At 41.7% G+C, this 23,923-nt stretch overlaps 1 protein-coding gene across 6 annotated transcripts in view; it reads left to right on the top strand.

Annotated features, from left to right (window-relative positions):
• arfgef1 (ADP-ribosylation factor guanine nucleotide-exchange factor 1 (brefeldin A-inhibited)) overlaps positions 1–23,923 on the top strand; it is a 226,935-nt gene that overhangs the window by 58,308 nt on the left and 144,704 nt on the right. For all 6 annotated transcript variants that reach the window (XR_013498335.1, XM_078216289.1, XM_078216286.1 and 3 more), the window contains one exon: positions 6,975–7,121. Coding sequence is in view for 5 of the 6 variants with exons in the window: in XM_078216289.1 (XP_078072415.1) it covers positions 6,975–7,121 (147 nt within the window). In the remaining variant the exon portion in view is untranslated. The remainder of the gene's footprint in view (positions 1–6,974; positions 7,122–23,923) is intronic.

Genomic DNA, 23,923 nt, shown 5'->3' with positions numbered 1-23,923 from the left:
ACTGCATATTTATGCAGCTTGGTTTTTGACAGCTGCTGCAAGTGGAACTCTATTTTATCAGAAGGATACAGAGAAAGTTGACTTGCATAGCAAGATGTGCTAGACCTGTGCCTACTCTCCGTCCAAATCCTGGTTATGTGCTGCTTGCCTTTTACCATTATCAGTGGGATTCTCTGGTCTTGTCTGTTGTGAGACCAGTTATGAGCGAGAACCAAAGATTTGGTGTTCCATCCAATACTCCATTCATTTTCCGTGTCACTGGAAAATCCCAGCTGCGAAAGAAAATGGAGGATTTGGGCATATGTCTATTTGGCGATGGTTGTTATTGGGAAAGTTTATTATCCTTTCTCGTTGAGATATCTCAAAATTACAATCTTATAGCACAGGGCAAACAATACATTATATCTATGCTACCTCTGGGGAAAAAAAGTGATTCATTCCATTCTCCTGCTCTTCCTCGGAATTCAAAAAGTGTTTGTTTTGAAGTATATATCATTCCCTTTTGAACGTTACTGTTGAATCTGCTTTCATAACTTTTCAGACAGTGAATTCCAGATCATAACTCACTGTGCAGAAGAAAATATCCCCTGATCTTCACACTGGTATGCCGGCCAACTATTTTAAAATGGCATCCCCAACTTACTGATCCTTCTGGCATTGGAAAGGAGGATCAGTGCACAGGAAACATTACTTTTCACTGTATACCAATTTATGACAATAATGAATCGAATCAAAAATTGGCACTACTCAAAGTAGCAGTGTCACATGATCCAGATGGGGTGTATCCTAGGTTACTAAGGGAAATAAAGGCGACAATTGAAGAGGCTCTCTACGATCTTCAAATCCTCCTTAAATGTGGGGATAGTGCCAGTGGACTATGGAGTGCAAATGTTGCACCCTGTTTGAAAAAGGGGAGAAGGATAAATTTGCAATTATGGCCCAATGTCAGTAATGGGGAAAGCTTTGATAATTCATGAAAAAATTAATTGCTGTTGGCAAATTATGGTTTAGTTATGAAAGTCAACACTTTAAAGACAAAAAAAGACTTAACTTGGTTGAGTTTGTTGATGAAATAATTGGAGGGGGTTGATCAGGGTAATTCGTTTGGTATTTACATGGACTTCCAAAAGGCATTTAACTAAAATAAAATGGAAACCCAAAGGATTAAAGAGACTGTGGTTATGTGGATACAAAATTAGTGAAGGGGTGGTATTCAGAGCAGTAATGAATGGTTGTTTTTCAGGCTGGAGGCAAATGTACAGTGATGTTCCCATGGGGTTAATATTAGGATCACTGCTGTTTTTGATACATTAATGACCTAAATGTGGCATATAGGGCATACCATCAAATTTTTGCAAATGACACTAAAACCCTGAAATGCAAGGAGGATAAGTAACTGACTTTGGGAGGGCATAGATCAATTGGTGAAATGGGTAGACATACAGCAGATGAAATTTATCACCGAGAAGCATGAAGAATGAGGAGAGACATTATGGATTAAAAAGTGCAATATAGAAGTGGATGCATAGCGACCTGGGGATGCATGTAAAAAATATTTGAAAGTCACAGTGCAAGTTGAAAAGGCTGGTTTTTTAAAAAATGCGAATGACATCCTTGGTCTTACTAGTGGATGATATTGTACAGAATCAAGACAGTTATGCAAAATCTTTCTAAAACACTGGTTAGGCCTCAGCTGGAGTATTGTATGCAATTTTGGACATCAAACCTTGGAGTATGTCATGGCTGTGGAGAATGTGCAGAGGTGATTTAATGAAAGCAAAAGCAAAATAGTGCAGATGATGGAAAATCTGAAATAATAACAGAAAATGCTGGAAAAACACAGTTTAAGTGGATCAAAAGCCAGAGTAAATTTTGGAAAAGGAGACACTTGATGCAATGGTAGCAAAAGCAACAAAATTGTACTCAAATCAAGGCAATCGTATCTTTGTTCAGATGATTCTTGCTTCCCGTTGACTGTAGTGGCTACAGATGGCTTGTGATCCCTCTTCTCTGGTCTCTCTAACTTCCTGAAATCTGTGCAATGAACTTCTCTCAGCTTTAGATGGGGTAATAGTGTTGTGGGTGAAGGGAAGCTTTGAGATTTAATGTACTTGGATTTCCAGAAGACATTTGATCAGGGGCGACATTGAAATTTATTGTGGAAAATAAAAGCTTATGGTATAGAGGGCAACATATTAGCATAGATAGAAGGTTGGCTGGCTGGCCAAAAGCTGAGAGTATGCAAAAATGAATCATTTTCTGACTGTTGGGAAGTGACGAGTGGAGACCCACATGGGTCTGTGCAGGGGCTTCAACTTTTCACAATTTATTTCAGTGACTTAAATGAGGAGTGAAGGCATGGTAGCATAATTTGCCGATGACACAAAGGAAGGTAGGAAAGAATGTTGTGAAGAGGACATAAGGAGCTTGCAGATGGATATAGATAGGTTGAGTGAGTGGGCAAAAATCTGGTGGATGGAGTATAATGTAGGAAAATTAAGTTCATTTTAACAAGAAGAATCAAAAAGCTGAGTATTAGTGAAACAGAGAATGCCTGCAGAATTCCCAGGTGCAGAGGAATCTTAGATTCTGTTACTGCAGCATGAGGTACAGAAAGTTAGTATGCTGGTACACCAAGGATAAAAAGGATAATGGAATGTTATCCTTTATTATGCGAAGAATTGCACGTAAAAGTAAGGATGTTATATCTCCCTTACACAGGGCATTGGTGAGACCACAACTTGAATACTGTGTGTAGTTTCAACCTCTTATTTAAGGAAACGTGAAAATGCTTTGGCAGTGGTTCAGAGGATGTTTGAGATCGATACCTGAAGTGAGCAAGTTGTCTTATGAGGAAAGGTTAGACAGACTGGGCTTGTTTCCACGAGAGTTCAGAAAAGTGAGGGGTGACTTGATTGAAGTATATATGATCCTGAATGATGTGGAAAGGATGTTACCTCCTGTGGGTAAGTCAGGAACTGAGAGGCACTGTTTTAAAATTAGGATTTGCCCTTTTTGACAGAGATGAGGAGAAATATTTTCTGAGGATTGGGAGACTTTGGAATTCTCTGCCTCAGAAGGCGGTGGAGAAGGAATCATTGAATATTTTTAAGGCAGAGGTAGGTAGACTCTTGTTAGAACCCATGCTCCCGGCGCTACCAACACCCCCCCCACCCCGGCGCTTCCGATTCCGTCCCCCGCCGGCACTTCCGATCCCACCCCTGCGCTCGCCTCTTGTTGCCTAAACCTGGATACTGACAGTCTGTCCAGTCAGCACAGCTGCATTTACCATTGTTCACCAGTGTCCTTGTGTCTTCACCACCCAGACAGCTAGAATTTGGAGCAGATCACAGGATCCCCATCTGACCTCTACTTGACCTGTAATTAAAAGAGAGTCCCAAAACATAATCCTTGTATAAAAGCATTGTACAACATGTCACTAACGTATGGTGCAAGCAGATTGGTAACTTTCCAAAGAAATTTGGTTCGAAAAGAACAAAGAACAGTACAGCACAGGAAACAGGCCCTTCGGCCCTCCAAGCCTGTGCCGCTCATTGGTCCAACTAGGCCATTCGTTTGTATCCCTCCATTCCTAGACTGCTCATGTGACTATCCAGGTAAGTCTTAAACGATGCCAGCGTGTCTGCCTCCACCATCCTACTTGGCAGCGCATTCCAGGCCCCTACCACTCTCTGTGTAAAAAAAAAAATCCCTCTGTTATCTGAGTTATACCTCGCCCCTCTCACCCCTCGTGATCGTCACCTCCGACCTGGTAAAAAGCTTCCCACTGTTCACCCTATCTATACCCTTCATACTTGGAATGTATAGTGCTATGGGGACAGAGGAAGGAACTGGGACAAATTAGATAACTCATTCAAAGAACCGACTGAACCACCATCCCCTGCGCTGTTTCATTGTAGGAGTCTGATTTAAAAACATAGAATATTACTATTCTGAACTAGTCATTACTTAGGCAGCTGAGACATCATTGACAATCATGATATTTCCTCATCTTTGCATTGATTAGATTTACATGAAGGTATGCTTTGAATAAAATGCTGGCAAGTAGTATTCATATTGCAGCTGTTCGCTCAATGAAATATATGTTGACAGAGATAAAAAGATATATAAATAGCAATGTAAGATTATCCTGGCGTTTGCTGCAAACATGATGTTTTGAACAGAAGTTGAGAATTTAATTTAATGTCAAATCAATGTATATGAATGTTATACGTCATTATATATGTATAATATATACACACAAAATTCCATCATCTGTTGTTGAATTAGGATGCAACTTGGATAACTATTTAGAACTTTGACATCACCTATACATAAACTGTCCTTTGAACTCTTTGAACGGGACTCTGAAACTATCATCTTTGATTCCACCACACACTCCATACCTTAACCATCAATTCTATCCTACTGTCCTGTTGTCTTAGGTTGTAGCAGGACTTTTGGAACCTCAGTGTCACATTTGGCCCTGAGCAGAGCTCCCAGCCCCTGCTGTCTGTATCATAAAGACTGCCTACTTCCAGTGCTATAACATTGCCTGTTTCTGCTCCATCTCAACCTTTCGTTGCCCAAACCTTAATCAAACTGGCCAGACTGGTACCAAAATCCTTAGTGGACTCAGTTATTCCATATTGTCCTAGTTGGCCTCCCATCTCCACAAATGTCCTTTCACCCCAAACTCTGCTGCCCTCAATTCTAACCTGCATGAAGTCCTGCTTACCAATCACCCATGTAGTCACTGACCTGCATTGAGGTCCTGGTTCACCTGATGTTTCTACTTCAAAATTCACACTCTAATGTTTAAATCCTTTCATGGATATGTTGCTCATTATTTCTATACCCTTCATATTGCTTGCTTAAAGGTTTAAGAAACTATTTTTCCCAATAGTTGAAAAGATTGAAATTATAAAGATTCATATTGTTGCATGATAATGTTTTTGTGAATAAATGTTTCTTGACACATGAGTTGTAGAAAAAGAACATATTGGAGAATCAATGCATTATGCCGTGCAGTGGTGGGATACAGTTCAGTTCTGCACTCTACCAACTTCCCAATCTCAATGATATCACTATGGGAGGCACTAAGTGGAGTCTTTTTCATTGGGAGGGAAGAAGTGTCTGATTTCTTTTGCTGTGAGGTTGGGGAAAGGCATTGAGAATATTTATATAAAGGTAACTGTTGCAATCCAGGCAACTTATCCTTTAAAATGTAGAAATAAATAGTTCCCTATTATCACATAACACAGTCCACAGCATTCCGGTTCTTAAAGCAAACAGTTCATGGTTACTCCCAGTTTCCAGTGGGTTATTTCCTTTTTGCTTTCCCAACAGGATAACTTCTAATGCCAGAGCTATCTGTCACTGTGATGATTACCCTATAGATTTCTTCTTCTAGCTCCAGTCTAGGCAGATCTTCCAGCTTTCTTTAACTCTGATCTTTGATCTGAGCTTGTGTTTCCACCCGCGTTCTACACGGTGAACAATAGAGTCAGCATTTTCTCTGATAAACATTGAGCCCTGCCTTGTTCTCTCTCGATGTGGAGATGCCGGCGTTGGACTGGGGTAAACACAGTAAGAAGTTTAACAACACCAGGTTAAAGTCCAACAGGTTTATTTGGTAGCAAAAGCCACACAAGCTTTCGAGGCTCTGAGCCCCTTCTTCAGGTGAGTGGGAATTCTGTTCACAAACAGAACTTATAAGACACAGACTCAATTTACATGAATAATGGTTGGAATGCGAATACTTACAACTAATCCAGTCTTTAAGAAACAAAACAATGGGAGTGGAGAGAGCATCAAGACAGGCTAAAAAGATGTGTATTGTCTCCAGACAAGACAGCCAGTGAAACTCTGCAGGTCCACGCAACTGTGGGAGTTACAAATAGTGTGACATAAATTCTGATTCTAGGATCGCATGATAAAGACTCAGGAGGAAAAAAGCAGAAATATTTATGTGAAATAGTGTGACATAAACCCAATATCCCGGTTGAGGCCGTCCTTGTGTGTGCGGAACCTGGCTATCAGTTTCTGCTCCGCGACTCTGCGCTGTCGTGTGTCGCGAAGGCCGCCTTGGAGAACGCTTACCCGAATATCAGAGGCCGAATGCCCGTGACCGCTGAAGTGCTCCCCAACAGGAAGAGAACAGTCTTGCCTGGTGATTGTCGAGCGGTGTTCATTCATCCGTTGTCGCAGCGTCTGCATAGTTTCCCCAATGTACCATGCCTCGGGACATCCTTTCTTGCAGCGTATCAGGTAGACAACGTTGGCCGAGTTGCAAGAGTATGTACCGTGTACCTGGTGGATGGTGTTCTCACGTGAGATGATGGCATCTGTGTCGATGATCCGGCACGTCTTGCAGAGGTTGCTGTGGCAGGGTTGTGTGGTGTCTTGGTCACTGTTCTCCTGAAGGCTGGGTAGTTTGCTGCGGACAATGGTCTGTTTGAGGTTGTGCGGTTGTTTGAAGGCAAGAAGTGGGGGTGTGGGGATGGCCTTGGCGAGATGTTCGTCTTCATCAATGACATGTTGAAGGCTCCGGAGGAGATGCCGTAGCTTCTCCGCTCCGGGGAAGTACTGGACAACGAAGGGTACTCTGTCCACTGTGTCCCGTGTTTGTCTTCTGAGGAGGTCGGTGCGGTTTTTCGCTGTGGCGCGTCGGAACTGTTGATCAATGAGTCTAGCGCCATATCCTGTTCTTATGAGGGCATCTTTCAGCGTCTGGAGGTGTCTGTTGCGATCCTCCTCACCCTTTCTCTCTCACCCTTTCTCTCTCTCACCCTTTGCTTCTCAGTTGGCTACAGACTACAGGCTTTAATAGTAGTTTTCTAACTAACACAGTGCCATGTTGAGATCGCCTGCATGATTGCAATAGATCTGTGTGATGGTGAAAAAGACAAAACTATACAATGTGATTTTGATTGCTTTTTGATCTAATGCTAACTTGTCTTTGCCTTCTGTAGAAATTAATTGCCTATGGGCACCTCACTGGTAATGCCCCAGACAGTACAACGCCTGGCAAGAAATTAATTGATAGAATCATAGAGACAATATGTGGCTGTTTTCAAGGCCCACAAACAGATGAAGGTGTTCAGTTACAGATAATTAAGGTAATATTTTAATATTTGAACTGTCCAGTGATCAATGAAATATTTGGAGAGATTTTTATGAATGTTTTCAGTGTCTTGATACAGAGTTCTACATATGTGCCTTAATTTGTCATTTATTTGGAAACAATTTAGTCAACCCATTTACGAAATTAAATTCAGTATTTATACTAGAGATGCCCAAAACCTCGATTGCGGCTGACTAGGAATTAGTTTCTGGTCGACAGCATGCTTTCTGCAAATTGTACACTTGACACGTGCGGTGTGTGCTTTCTGTGTACTGCATATGCATTATGCCGTTGCATATGCAATGTGAGCTTTCTGCTCACTGCGCCTGCACAGATCAGGCACATTCATGAAGCTGGTGCGTGTCCATTGTACGCTTTCATATTTGAGAGAATTATGAAATGTGAAAACTGGAATAATGGTTAAGAACCAGATCCAATATATGATGCTCAACAGGAAGAAATCAGTTGACAACTTTGACTTTGATAGCATATTTAATATAGCAAATTATCCCAAGGTACTTCACACCAGTGTAATCAGATAAAAGTGAACACCAAACCAAAGAAGGAGACATTGGTTATCAGGAGCTATGCTGACTTAATGGGTTTCAACCAAGGTGGTGGTAAGAGATGTAAAATTGACCTTTGTTGAGTTCCAAAGTGGGGGTAATACATAGAGAGAGAGAGAGAGAAATTTGGTGTTGAAGTAGAAGATCAGCCGCGATCTCTTGGAATGGGAGAGTGGGCTTTACTAATGTCCTTTCATTCAGTCACCCAATACTGGGGAAAGGGGCAGAGAGGAACTGTTTGCATAATTCTGTGTACGAGTGTTCTTGGAGCATTTTTCTCCTTTTTATCCATAGGCAGTATGGGGTCTATATTGTGCAACATGTTTGAATGTCCCTGTCGGGGGAGGGTGGGAAGAATGTGCTAGTAGATCATGTTAGGATGACTGTTGAAAAAACCGACCACAAGTCACTAAAGCCTGGGCATCCCTGATTTATATGGTTATTGAGCAAACAAAGCAAATTAAATAAAAGCTGATGATGATCATCAAGTTGAAAAAGCATTTCTTTATTACCGCGAGTGCATGTTAGTCGGAAGATCTCCTCCCCAAATTGTTAATGGAAAACCAGCAGTGAATTTTTCCAGGTCTTCCAAATTAATTGTCTTAATTAGAAATAAGTGATAATTTCATTAAAAAATTATTGCAGAGGTACTCCAGAATTAACTTTGGTAATCTCATTGATAGTCTAGTACCTTGAATTATTGTTCTTAGGTTTACCAAGGTCCACTTGCAAGCTAAACACTGAACAATTTGTCCTCACTTCAGTATCGCAAATCAGTGAAAGTAATTTTCTCATTTAACCCACACAGGTTAAAAATATTAGACCTCACTGAAAAATGCAAGCAGTATTTTTGTCCTGTTTATCAACTACTTTACAAAACCAGCTTTGGGTTCATGCAACCATATTCTTCCCTTTCTAAAACCTCCTGATCCCAAGTATTTACATATAAAAACATTTATCCTCTGTCATCTGAGCGTGTAATATTTGTTTAAGGCTCTTTCATGCTTTGTTTTAACTTTTCCTCCCTCCTTCTATAAACTTGCCTTTTATTCAGTAATTCACATCATTATAGAAGATTCTGCCTCTCTACCAACCAATCTTGAAGTGAGTTTCAGTATAAACTTGCTCTTCTCTGGACCTAGAACAAATACCAATCTCTTCAACAAGAATCTGAAGAGATTCTGCAATTGAACACCATCTGCAAAACAATCCTGGTTATGCCAAGAATTACACTGAAAGCCAATTTAAGATTGTCAGTCAAGTTCACAGTATAGCTCAATTATGCATGCTGGAATCCACATATGTTCTTATACAGGACCTTGTAGTTTGCAGACAGAAGAAACATGTGCACACTTTGCGCCTTTTTCATCTAAAGCAAGAGCTTAGGGATCAGTGAGCCCCTGTTCATTCCCCGCGATAACTCCATGACCAACCAGGATTGAACTGCCCAGTTGAATTTCAATAAAGCTGGGCAGCAATCTACTCCATGCTGCATTCTCCATGGCAATGCCTCCAATCAGAGTTCATTTGCCAACCATAGAATCATAAAATTGCAGAACCATAGAATCCCTACAGTGTAGAATGAGTCATTTGGCCCACCGAGTCTGCACCAACTCTCAGAGCATCTTACCCAGGCCAGAATCGAACTCAGGTCCCTGACGCTGTGAGGCAGCAGTGCTAACCACTCTGCCACCGTGTCCCCCGATTACTCCGTACTACTAAATGATTTTTTCTTAAGTTTTTTTCACATTATTGTTATCAGTTAAGAACATAAAATAGGAATGAGAGTGGACCACTTAAAGCCCCTTGAGTTTGTTCCACCATTGTGATATTTGGCTAATCTGCAACCTAAATCCACAGACCCGTTCCTTGCCCCATGTCCCTTAATACCTCTGGTTAACAAAAATTCATCAATCTCTGTTTTAAAATTGACAATTTTTTTTATTTGATTTATTTTTGTCACATGTATTAGTATACAGTGAAAAGTATTGTTTCTTTAGCGCTATACAGACAAAGCATACCATACATAGGAAAGGAAAGGGGAGGGTGCAGAATGTAGTGTTACAGTCATAGCTAGGGTGTAGAGAAAGATCAAAATGCAAGATAGGTCTATTCAAAAGTCTGATGGCAGCAGGGCAGAAGTTGTCTTTGAGTTGGTTGGTATGTGTCCTCAGACTTTTGTATCTTTTTCCCGATGGAAGAAGGTGGAAGAGAGAATGTCCAGGCTGTGTGTGTTCCTTGATTATGCTGGCTGCTTTTCCGAGGCAGCGGGGAGTGTAGACAGTGTTAATGGATGGGAGGCTAGTTTGAGTGATGGACTGGGCTTCGTTCACGACCTTTTGTAGTTTATTATGCTCCTGGACAGAGCAGGAGCCACACCAACCTGTGATACAACCAGAAAGAATGCTTTCTATGGTGCATCTGTAAAAGTTGGAGAGAGTCGTAGCAGACATGCCAAATTTCTTTCGCCTCCTGAGAAAGAGGTGTTGGTGGACTTTCTTAACTATAGTGTCCACATGGAGGGACCAGGACAGGTTGTTGGTGATCTAGACACCTAAAAACCTGAAGCTCACGACCATTTCTATTTCGTCCCCAAAGATATAGACAGGGGCATGCCCTCCACTATGCTTCCTGAAGTCGATGACTATCTCCTTCGCTTTGTTGATATTTAGGGAGAGATTATTTTCTTGGCACCAGTTTAGCAGATTCTCTACCTCTTTCCTGTACTGTGTCTCATCATTGTTTGAGATCCGACCCACAACAGTGGTGTCATCAGCAAATTTGAAAATCTAGTTGGAGGGGAATTTAGCCATACAGTCAGAGATGTATGAGGAGTATAGTGAGGGGCTGACGACTCAGCCTTACAGAGCACCAGCTTTGAGGATTATCGTGCAGGAGGTGTTGGTTGCCTATCCTTGCTGACTGTGGCCTGTATGTTAGGAAGTCTATGATCCAGTTGCAGAGGGAAAAGCCGAGCCCCAGGCCGTGAAGTTTGGAGATGAGTCTCTTAGAAATAATGGTGTTAAAGGCTGAGCTGTAGTCTATGAATAGGAGTCTGACATAGGTGTCTTTGTTATCTCGGTATTCTTCCAGGGTTGAGTGCAGGGCCAGGGAGATGGCATCTGCTGTGGACCTGTTGCGGTGATAGGCGAACTGTCATGGATCTAGGTAGTCTGGGAGGCAGGAATTGATTTGTGCCATGACTAACCTTTTGAAGCACTTCATAATGATAGATGTCAGAGCCACTGGACGATAGTCATTAAGGCACGCTGCCTGGCTTTTCTTTAGTACTGGGATGATGGGCGGCTTCTTGAAGCAGGTTCACCCAAGATTTGTGTAAAGAGGGGTTGAAGATGTCTGCGAATACCCCCGCCAGCTGGTCCGCACAGGACCCGAGTGCTCGTCCGGGTACCCAACCCGGGCCAGTCGCTTTCCGTGGGTTGACCTCCGAGAAAGCCACTCTGACATCTGCAATGATGACCTCGGGTACAAGTTCATTCAAGGCTTCCGGGATGGAGGGCGTGCTCCTGCTGACCTCTTGCTCAAAACGGGCATTGAATGCATTGAGCTCATCGGGGAGGGGTGCATTGGAGCTGGCGATTTTACCTATCTTCATCTTGTTGCCTGTTCTGTCTTGCAGACCTTGCCATAGTCGGCGAGAATCCGTGTGGCTCGCCTGGAAGTGTAGCTTGGTCCGGTACTGTCTTTTGGTATCCTTGATGGATCTCCGTATTCATATCTGGCTTTCTTGCATAGTAAGAGTTTTAACAACACCAGGTTAAAGTCCAACAGGCTTATTTGGTAGCAAATGCCATTCGCTTTCGGAGCGCTGCTCCTTCGTCAGATGGAGTGGAAATCTGCAGATTTCCACTCCATCTGACGAAGGAGCAGCGCTCCGAAAGCTAATGGCATTTGCTACCAAATAAGCCTGTTGGACTTTAACCTGGTGTTGTTAAAACTCTTACTGTGTTTACCCCAGTCCAACGCCGGCATCCCCACATCATTTCTTGTATAGGTCAAGGTCACTTGACTTGAACGCCTCAGTCCTGGACTTCAGCAGGCAGTGAATATCCCTATTCATCCATGGTTTCCTGTTGGAAAACATGCGGATTTGCTTCTTTGGCACTCAGTCTTCTACACACTTACTAATGAAGTCAGTTACTGTAGTGGCATACTTGTTCAGGCTGGTCGCAAAGTTTTTAAATACTGACCAGTCTTCTGACTCTAAGCAGTCCCGTGGGAGATCGTGCGATTTCGCAGACCAACATTGCACGACTTTCTTTGACAGATTCTCCCGTTTCAGTTTTTGCTTGTAAGCCAGGAGCAGGAGCACAGCCTTGTGGTATGATTTGCCAAAGTGTGGGCAGCGATAGAGCAGTAGGTATTTTTGATATTTATGTAGCAGTGGTCTAGGACATATGGACCTTTGATGGAACAGGAGATGTGTTGGTGGTATCTTGGTGGAACGCTCTTGATTGACGAGCCCGGCCATGATGAACAAGGCCTCGGGATGTTTTGTCTCAAGGCTCTTTGTGGTGGTGTATATTTCGTCCAGCACAGTCTTCACGTGCGCGTGGGGTGGGATGTAAACTGCTGTCAGGATAACAGAGGTAAACTCCCATGGAAGGTAGTAGGGGGGGCATTTTAGCATCAGGTATTCTAGGTCTGGGGAGCAGAAACTTTCCAGTGTAACTATGTCTAGGCACCACAAGGTGTTGATTAGAATTGATCTAGCATCAGTTGCCTTTTGCAAAAGTGTGTTTCAAATTGTTTCCTAATTTCACTCTTGAAAGGTCTGATTCTAATCTTTTTGACTACATTCCCACTCTTAGACTTGGTGTAAGAGGAATTTTCTGAAGGCTGTTCCCCTTGGGGTGCTCTGTATTTGTTGAAGCTCACTCAGCCAATACATAGACTGCGAAAGACAGCATATATTTAAAGAACGAAAAGGAATTTATTTGCTAATGCATGCATCAGAAGAGAGACACAGTCATTGAGGGTTGACTCTGCTCTCTTACCTAATATTTCCAGGTAAAAAATTATTATATTATTCGTAACATTTCAATATCCTGCTTCGTCTCGTCAATCAGACTGAAAGGCCCAATCACAATATTCAACATTATTACCTTAGCCAATAATGTTCCACCTGTCAACAGGAATAGGAGCTTATAGCAAGCGTTTTTACAAATATATAAAATGAAAAAGAGTGGCTAAAGTAAACATTGGTCCTTTTGAGCAGGGGTCTCCAAACTACGGCCCGCGGGCCACATCCGGCCCGCAGCGGGCTACGGGGTTCCCGCTGCCGAAAACACTCCCGCGTCCGGAACCCCACCGCTGACTCAGGATCCGGACGTGGGGACGGAAGCCACAGGCCGGACATTTGCTGCCGCTCCGCGCGGTGTCTGATGGACCCATGGGAATCCCCGCCCTCTTTACCGGCCTATTGTCCAGTCAGAGCTGCCATCCTGTGACTGACAGTTCATTAAATGAATCAGCAATTGAGACATCTGTTATCCAATTGCCGCTCTGCATTGACTGAGTGACAGCTGCTTTATCCAATCCGTAAGCTCCATCTGTCTGAAATGAGCAAGAACAATGACAATGATGGCGGCAATTCAGTTATGGAAGGAGAAAAGAAAAGTGGACAGTGAGTGCCGCCTGTTTAATGAAGAATAGGGTGTAAAGTACTTCTTTGTACAAGCAGGTGATAAAGCCTTGTGTGTCATATGCAACAAAACTGTTGCAGTTTTGAAGGAGTGCAATGTACGTCGGCTCTGAGACCAAACATGAACCAAGTTATTCCCAATTCACAGGAACACAGCGTTCGGGAAAAATTTGAATCAGCTACAAACTAGCTTATGGGTTGGCTAAAAGAGGAAAGCCATTCACCAATGGAGATCTCATCAAAGAGTGTATGATGGAAGCAGTGGGAGAGTTATGCCCAGAAAAAGCAAATCTGTTCAAAATCATCAGTCTTGCACCAAATACTGTTGCTCGTAGAATTGAGGATATAGGAAGCAATATATTTCATCAAATTGCAGACAAATCAAGACATTTTCAGTTGTATTCTCTCGCACTTGAATCGACTGATGTGTGTGACACATCACAACTCCTAGTATTCATCTGTGGCGTTGACAGTGAATTTAATGTCACACAAGAATTAGCATCAGTGCATAGCATGCACAGCACAGTAACTGGAGAAGACATCTTCAAAGAATTGCAAAAAACTGTGTTAGAATATAACCTGGAGTGGAATAAATGCAATGCATGACAATTGATGGAGGAAAGAACATGTCTGGGGTGAAGAAAGATTTGGTTGGACAAATCACAGAAGCTTGTGAGGTTGGTGGATTCTCAAAGCCCATGTTTCTGCATTGCATTATCCATCAACAAGCATTGTGCGGAAAATATGTGGATATGTCTTGCGTTCTGAAACCTGTTGTTTCAACAGTGAATTTAATTCGATCTCTCGGGCTTAATCATCGCCAGTTCATTTATAAAACTAATTTTTTTTCTTTGGCCCCCGAAAATGTGTAAAATATATGATGTGGCCCTCGTACTGAAAAGTTTGGAGACCTCTGCTTTAGAGGATGAGAAGGGGGATGTAATAACTGGAAATGAGAAAATGGCTGAGGCATTGAACAAGTATTTTGTGTCGGTCTTCACAGTGGGAGACACAAATAACGTGCCAAAGATTGATGACAGGAAGGCTATGGCAGGTGAGAACCTAGAAACTATCACTATCACGAAAGAGGTAGTGTTGGGTAAGTTAATGGGGCTAAAGGTAGACAAGTCTCCTGGCCCTGATAGAATGCATCTCAGGGTACTAAAAGAGATGGTGGCAGAAATAGCAAATGCACTAGTGGTAATTTACCAAAATTTGCTGGACTCTGGGGTGGTTCCCGCAGATTGGAAAACAACAAATGTGATGCCACTGTTTAAAAAAGGAGGTAGACAAAAGGCGGGTAACTATAGGCCAGTTAGCTTAACTTCTATAGTTGGGAAAATGGTTGAATCTATCATCAAGGAAGAAATAGCGAGATATCTGGATATAAATTGTCCCATTGGTAGGATGCAACATGGGTTCATGAAGGGAAGGTCATGTTTGACTAATTCGGTGGAATTCTTTGAACATTACATGTGCAGTAGACAATGGGGAACCTGTGGATGTGGTGTATCTGGATTTCCAGAAGGCATTTGACAAGGTGCCGCACCAAAGACTGCTACATAAGATAAAGATGCACGGTGTTACGGGTAATGTATTAGCCTGGATAGAGGATTGGTTAGCTAACAGAAAGCCAAGAGTGGAGGTAAATGGGTGTTTTTCTGGTTGGCGATCAGTGACTAGTGGTATGCCTCAGGGATCAGTATTGGGACCGCAATTGTTTACGATTTACATAGATGATTTGGAGTTGGGGACCAAGTATAGTGTGTCAAAATTCTCCAATGACACTAAGATGAGTGGCAGAGCAAAGTGTGCAGAGGACGCTGAAAGTCTGCAAAGGGATATAGATAGTCTAAGTGAGTAGGTGAGGGTCTGGCAGATGGAGTACAATGTTGGTAAATGTGAGGTCATCCATTTTGATAGGAAAATGGACTATTATTTAAATGGTAAAAAATTGCAGCATGCTGCTGTGCAGAGGGACCGGGGTGTCCTTGTGCAAGAATCACAAGGAGTTGGTTTGCAGGTGCAGCAGGTAATTAAGAAGGCAAATGGAATTTTGTCCTTTATTGCTAGAGGGATGGAGTTTAAAAACAGTAAGGTTATGTTGCAGCTGTATGAAGTGCTGGTGAGGCCATACTTGGAGTACTGTGTACAGTTTTGGTCTCCTTACTTGAGAAAGGATATACTGGCACTGGAGGGGGTGCAGAGAGGATTCACTAGGTTGATTACGGAGTTCAGAGGGTTGACTTATGAGGAGAGATTGGGTAGACTGGGGCTATACTCATTGAAATTCAGAAGAATGAAGGGTGATCTTATAGAAACATACAAGCTTATGAAGGGAATAAATAAGATAGAAGCAGGGAAGTTGTTTCCACTGGTAGGTGAAACTAAAACTAGAACTAGGGGGCATAGCCTCAAAATTTGGGGGAGCAGATTTAGGACCGAGTTGAGGAGGAACTTCTTCACACAAAGGGTTGTGAATCTGTGGAATTTCCTGCCCAGTGAAGCAGTTGAGGCTACCTGATTGAATGTTTTTAAGGCAAGGTTAGATAAATTTTTGACCAGTAAAGGAATTAAGGGTTATGGTGAGCGGCCGGGTAAGTGGATCTGAGTCCACGAAAAGATCAGCCATGATTTTATTGAATGGCGGAGCAGGCTCGAGGGGCCAGATGGCCTACTCCTGCTCCGAGTTCTTATGTTCTTATTAGCTTATTGCCCATGGAAGTTCCTTCCCCCTTTACCTAGGAAACCAAGCCCACATCATTACCAGTAACCAAGGCCATTATTAAAATGATTTTTAATTGGTGAAAGGAGTCACTCGCTGGAACCTCGGCCTCCTTTATCAGCTTGAGAGACTGTTCCCCATGAACGAATTTACTCCCTTAAATAGCAGGCCTCTGATTCAACTTGTTTTCGTGTATCCAAAAACAGATAAGAGAAGTTGCCTTTCTGTGCTCCATTGTATTAAAATAATTTGGTCTGTCTACCACTGTGTTTCCCATCATGCTGCATTCAGAACAAAGTTGGCCAAGGTGCACAATACAGGGTTGAAAATACAGTTTCAGCTTATAATACTTGGTTAATTTGTGGATATATAGTTTATAATACCTTTGCAATTTATAGTACCTTTGCATATATTGTTCCAGGCACATTGTGAATTCTTACTATATTTAAGGCACTTTATAATTACCTGAACCTAGTCTACTTATTATAGTATAACTAAAAGAAGGGCCTCATTTTATACCACCCCAATCACTTGGCAACCAGCAGAAATTGTTTCCCTGCGCCTACCTGATCTATTCTCTTCAATATCTTTAAAATTTCAATTGATCACCCGCAATCATCTAAATTCCAGGAATCATAGAATCCCTACAGTACAGACGGAAGCCTTTTGACCCATTCAGCTTGCACCAACAACCATCCCACCCAGGCCCTATCCGATAATCCCACATATTTACCCTACTAATCCCTCTGACACTAACTCGCATATCTTTGGACTGTGGGAGGAAACTGGACCACCTGGGGGAAACCCATGCAAACATAGGGAGAAGGTACAAACTCCACACAGACAGTCACCCAAGGCTGGAATTGAACCCCGGTCCTGTGAGACAGCAGTGCTAACCACCATACCACCCCAATAGAACCTTGGTTTGTGTGATCGTTCCTTGTAAGCTAACTCTGGAATCCAGGTATTATTCTAAAGTGATAAATGGTAAATTGGTGCTGCACCCCTCTTCCTAATGTGTCGTGCCCAGCACTACTTGCAGTTCTCCACATGTGGTCTACCCAGAACTTTATATAGTGGAAACATAACTTATATCCTACTGTATTCTATTCCTCTTGATATAAAAGCCAACCTGCCATTTGTGTTTCTAATTATTTTCAGTACCTCTACATGACATTTTAATAGTCCATGTACCTGGCCTTTTCAAGTCTCTTTTGTGTCCTATCTTTTCATCATTTAGAAAAAAAACTCCTTCATTCTTTTGCAATCCCAAGTCCCCTCATTTTTCAACACTGAAATCCATTTGCTATCATTTTATCCTGACATGGACTTGATGGGCCGAATGATGACCTTCTGTGCTATAATGGGCGGCACGGTAGCACAGTGGTTAGCACTGCTGCTTCACAGCTCCAGGGACCTGGGTTCGATTCCCGGCTTGGGTCACTGTCTGTGTGGAGTTTGCACATTCTCCTCGTGTCTGCGTGGGTTTCCTCCGGGTGCTCCGGTTTCTTCCCACAATCCAAAGATGTGTGGGTTAGGTTGATTGGCCATGCTAAAAATTGCCCCTTAGTGTCCTGAGATGCATAGGTCAGAGGGATTAGTGGGTAAAATATGTAGGGATATGGGGGTAGGGCCTGGGTGGGATTGTGGTCGGTGCAGACTCGATGGGCCGAATGGCCTCTTTCTGTACTGTAGGGTTTCTATGATTCTATGAATGAATCCAAGCATTCTCACAGCTTTGGTAATTTTATCCTTCTGTCTACACTGCTTATAATGGCATCTATCATTGGCAAATTTGGATATGTAGTTTCCTGTCCCATCATCTAAGTAATAAATATGGTGAACAGTTGAGGACCCTACACAGATCATTGAGTGATGCCACTAGTTAAATTCTGCTAATTAGAGGACTGACCCATTCAGTTTCATGAGCTTTAATTTTAGCTGACATTTTCTTTTGAAGGGCTTTGTCCTGGAGCTTTCTGGAGGTCAGTCGAAATAACATCCATGGACACTTCCCTGTCCATTACTAGTCTATAATTCCCTGGTTTCCTTCTGTCACCTTTCTTATATAGGTGAACACTGGATTTCTTATATCAAGTGAACATTGGAAGATTGTAGTTAGGGCAACTCCAGTGTTGTCAACTACTTCCTTTAAAACCCTTAGATAGAAGTGATCGGGTCTCGTCAATTTGATATTCCATTGTGCCATTATTCTCTTATTTTTAGCAATCAAGTGAGCTCCTTTTTCTTGTATGGTGTTAAGCTTCTTGAGTGTTGTTGGAGCTGCCCTCATCCAGGCAAATGGATTGTAGACCAGAAAGTACCAATGAGGAACACATGACCAGCAGAAAATTGAGGAATCAAATTCTTAAATTTCCCCAAAGACACCGTTCAGTGAAATACATTTGACACACACAAAAATTGCAGGGTTTTGAAAAATCCCCATTTTCCATAATATTTGGTTTCAAAGGCAGAAATTCTTGTCTGCACCTTGCTTCTTGTCCAGAGCCGAGAGCTTGAGTTGAAAACTTGACCTGGCCTAAGTCAGGTTTTCTAGGATTTCTAGTTGCTGGGAAACAAAGTGTCTGAGAAGTTCAAAATGGGAACATTACTTCTCACCTTGTTCATTGCAGGCTAACAACCAGATAAATTTACAAAAAAACAACTTTGAGACCTAAATAGGGAAAGAAACAAAAATGAAAACCAAAAATCAGTATTGTCTGTAGTTGAAGCCAGTATGTAAACATTTTAACCTATGGGAATAAGTTTTGTCAGTGAGGGGGGCAATAATGAGGCATTTTGATCCTGACATGAAAAATCGCAGCTGAAGTCAGCCAAACTAGTACCGTGGCAGATAACTATTCAGTTGCTGTTCATTAGAAACTTGTTAATGGAAAAACCTCTCTGATCATTGCAACACCAATGTTTTATCCAGAACTAGAATCCATTATGACATGTAAGGAGGAAAAATATATTGTTTAGAGTCATGTCATCGGGTCATTGAGGTTTACAGCATGGAAACAGGCCCTTCGGCCCAACTTGCCCATGCAGCCCTTTTTTAACCACTGAGCTAGTCCCAGTTGCCCGCGTTTGGCCCATATCCCTCTATATCTTACACATGTGACTGTCTAAAGCTTTTTAAAAGACCAAATTGTACCTACTTCTACCACTACCCCTGGCAGTTTGTTCCAGACACCATCCTCTGTGAAAAAATTGCCTCTCTGAAAAGATTGCCCCTTCTCACCTTAAACCAATGCCCTTTAGTTTTAGACTCCCCTCCCTTTGGGAAAAGATGTTGACTATCTAGCTGATCTATGGCCGTCATTATTTTATAGACCTCTATAAAATCACCCCTAACTTGAGACTTGTGGCACAAAGCAAAGTTGTTCTAATGGGAGACTTGAATTTTCATATCGATTAGGAACACCAGACTAACTCCTATCAAAGCTTCTTGAATATGCATTCAAGCTAATTTTCTCGGACCTCAAAAGCTCGGTGGAGAATTGCAGATGTTACACTCTTATTCAAAAGAGGATGTAAATATTAACCCAGCAATTTTCTGTCTTTATTTCAACTTGTATTCCTTTGGTTTAATTTTCTGCATTTAGTTTTATTCCCTTTTTGAATTCAGTAAGAAGTCTCACAGCACCAGGTTAATACACCAGGTTGAATACATTAGGTGTGATCGCGACATTGTTCTGGTTGAAAATGTTCTTGAATATAGAGATGGAGAAACATGTGATGTGAGCTAGAAAAGATATGACTGTGTTACTGATCCCTGGATCCCAGTGAAGGCACATAATCTGAGACTAGATTTTTAAAAAATATGTGAAAGTAGGATCTAAAATATTCAGTTGGACAGTAGTGACCATCATGTAAATCATATTTCTCCCACGTTAGTAATTAAAGGGCATAGCTATGGGAAGAATGTGTTGGGTATGCAAGTGTTGAGTTGGTTGAGAAATTAGCCTGTGTAATTGATGAAAGTGTTCTAGCAATAAAGATGTTGGAACTGAACGGAAAATTTTGAATGAAAGAATGACAGTGACAGGTATGGTCTTGAAGAGTGTGGCACTTTGGCTTTGTGGCATCTATAACAACTGAGTTATAATTGGCTTCCATGCTGCACGTGCATAAATTCTTTTAAGCTTTTTGAGAGTTGTGTGGAGTTAGCACTAATTAGGCTAATTTTTCATGAATGTTTCCATGAGTTGGCTGCTAGCAATCCATTACAACAAAGTTGTAGCTGCAACAATATAGCTTTGTTGCCCAAACATTATATTAGAAAACAGTGAATTCCATCCTGTGCTACCATTGAGAGTGCAAGGAACAAAATAAAGACGTGCAAGTGAACAAAACCAAAGTAAATAGTCTTTGACTTCTTGTTGTGCATTATTTTAACCTAACTTACTAATTCCCATGGCTTTCTTTGCGAAACTAAAATTTAATCATAAAGGATGCACTGCACTATTGCAGAAAGGAATGATATGGAAAGAATTTGCATATCGCAATCAAGTGTTCCATATTGGCCTTTTTAAAAAAATTGAGAGTTGTCTTGGTTTCAAAGCAGCTGAGAAAAGATGAGGTGCTCGTACAATAAAATGATAACTTGACTAAGAAGTTTTATTTTTTAAATAAAAATCATGTTTATTTTCTATAAATCTATAATATTCATTAATTAAAAGACATGTCCGCATTTAGCACCATGCATTTGAAATGAGCTATTTTGGTTGCTTCACCCTGCATATGAGGTTACCTTCAAAATTGATCACTGGCTATGCAGACCATTGCTTTGTTCTTGTCGCATGACATAATCCTGATCCCATTGCAAAGCTTTGGTGCATTGTTTTTAAAATGTTGCTTTTTAATTGCATTCAGAAATCTGAATTTCATTTTTTATAAAAGAAACTTTGTTTTCCTCATTAGACCCTTGGTTACTTTTTTGATTCTTTTCAAAACTTCTAGACTTAAGTTATTTCAGTGCTCGTTTTTCGTTCCATCACACTCGCAGGCAAGTCTGAATGCCCATAGCTTGCTGAAAGGTTGCATTGGTGTACTAAGAAAACTAATGGCAGAATTTGTGTGATAATTGGTGTTCTCAGCTGGTTTATAGTATAACACTCCAGTCTTCAAAAATCATCAGAAATAGGAGCAAGAGTAAACCTTTTGGCCCCTTGCGCAATTCATGGTACAAAATAAGCTTTTTGGTTTATACAGTTCCTACTAGAATTAAAATACGTGTATGGAAATGATCAAGCATTTGTTAAGGAAACAGCTAATTTTGATTTGACACTGATCAAGTTTAAAAATTAATTCAATGACTATCACCTGTGAATATGTTGCATTTGCTGTCAAAGATGTATAACTGATTTAATTGCAACATGGAAAAGTCCAGGTCATTTCATAATTCTGTTTCTGACTTTATTTTCATTACCCGGTATCAATATTGCCAATGTATTTTATGTTTTGGACTGATAAAAAGAACAGCGATGCAACATGGTTTGTTTGGATTGGGTAATTTTAAATTTAGTAAATAATCCACTTTACTTTAACAATATATTTAATCCAACTGTGCCTCTAAATGTAGTACCCAGCTGTACATAATTTACAAAGTAGTAGCCACATTTAACAGCTGCCTATAAATGCATAAGATTGTAACAATTATAGTCAAGTGAAGGAGAGCTCGACATCAAGGCATCGTTTTCGTGACTGTGCTTGACATCAAGGCAACAGTGTAGTTTCAAGGAGCCCTAATAAAATTGAGGTTGATATTTCGAAAGGGAACTTTCCACTGGTTGGAATCATGCCTAGCACAAAGAAAGATGGTTATGGTTGTCAGACAATTATCTCAGCCTCAGGACATCACTCCAGGAGTTCCTCGGGGTAGTGTTCCTCAGGATGGACCAACCAGTTTAGCTTCAAGAAACTTCCTTCCATCTTATGGTCCGAAGTGGGAATGTTCATTGACTGCACCGAGTCCAGTTCTATTCACAGCTCTTCACATAATGAAGCAGTTCAAGACCACATACAACAGGGACTGGTCAACATTCAAAAATAGCATTCATACTACGCAAGTGCCAGCTAATGATAATCCCCAAAATAAGAATATTTAAGATCTCCCCATGGCATTCAACAAAAATAACATCACTGAATACTCCACTACCAACATCCGAAAGTAACCATTGGCCAGGAACTTAACAGGACCAGTCCTACGAGTACTGCGGCTACAAGATCAGATGCTCGGAATCCTGCATTGAGTAATTGACCTCCTGAACCCCAACACCATCCACAAGGCACAAGTCAAGAGTGTGATGGAATATTCTCCACTTGCCTGGATGAGCATAGCTCAACAAGCATTCATGGAGTTGAACATCATCCAAGACAAAGCAGCCGCCTTCATCAGCTCATCCAACACAGTAAGCATTCACTCCCTCCACAATACTGAGGCAGCAGTATGTACTATCTTCATGATATGCTGCAGCAACTTGCCAAACATCCTTCAATAGCACCTTCCAAACCCTCAACCTCAACTACCCGGAAGAATAAAGGCAGCATATGCATGGGAGCAGCACCACCTCAGGTTCCCCTCCAAGTCACGCACAATCTAGACTTGGAACTAGTTCATTGTTCTTTCACTGTCAATGGTTCAAAGACCTGGAACTCCCTTCCCAACAGCACTATAGGTATACCTACATTTGATGGACTGCAATTGTTCAAGAAGGCAACTGACTACAACTTTGAAGCAGTTAGGGATAGGGAGCAAATGCTGGTGTTGCCAGCGATGCTCTCATCCCATGAAAGAATTAAAAAATTTAGGGAATAAACCGAATGCAGAGGAGGAAGAGAAAAAACTCAATAAAATAATCAGGAGTCTGGATGTAGTGGGCTTGATGGCCAAATTAGCTGTTTTTAGATTTTGTTCTCGGCACAACATCGTGGGACGAAGGGCCTGTTCTGTGCTGTACTGTTCTATGTTCTTTTTAAAACTTATTTGCCCATAGGATGTGACCATCACTTGCATGGCCACATTTATTTCCCTATGGAAGCTAGTAGAGAGCTGCCTTCTTGAACCACAGTGGCCATGTGGTGTGGATGCACACACAATGCTCTTAGGGAGGAGTTTCATGGCTTTGACCCAGTGAAAATGAAGGAATGGCAATATCTTTCCAAGTCAGGGTGATGTGTGACTTGAACGAGGATTCGCTGGTGGTGGTGTTCCCATGCTTATGCTGCCTCTGTTCTACCAGGTGATCGGGTCATGGGTTTGAAAAGTGCTGCTGAATGAAATGTGTCAAGTTGTTGCAGTTTATCTTGTAGATGATGCACACAGATGCCACTGTATGTTGGTGGTGGAGAGAGTGAATGTTTAAGGTCATGGGTGGTGTGCTAATCATGTGGTCTACTTTATCCTGGATTGTGTTGCGAGCCCGTTGAGTGTTGTTGCAGCTGCACACAACTAAGCAAGAGGGAAGTATTCCATTACACTCTGAATTTATGCTTGTAGATAGTGGAAACTTACTGCAGAACTCCTAGCCTCTGACTTGCTCTTGCGGCTTTATGTGGCTAGTCCAGTTTGGTTTCTGGAGAATGGTAATGACTAGGATGTTGTTAGCGGGGGATTCAATAATGCCGATGCCATTGAATGTCGATAGATATCAGTTAGATTCTCTCCTGTTGGCGATGATTGAAAGTCAAGAGTAGATGATTATATTCTCTTTTATTCGAGTTAGTCATTGCCTGGCAGTTATGGAGTGCCAAGGTTACTTGCCATTTATCAACCTAAACATGAATATTGTCCAGGCCTTGTTGTATGTGAGTATGGACTGTCATTAAAATACCTT

This window comes from Mustelus asterias, chromosome 7, assembly GCF_964213995.1.
Source record: "Mustelus asterias chromosome 7, sMusAst1.hap1.1, whole genome shotgun sequence".
In the NCBI taxonomy this organism is placed as follows: domain Eukaryota; kingdom Metazoa; phylum Chordata; class Chondrichthyes; order Carcharhiniformes; family Triakidae; genus Mustelus; species Mustelus asterias.
Note: the sequence above shows the minus strand (reverse complement) of the source record. Positions and strands in the feature narration are given on the sequence as shown.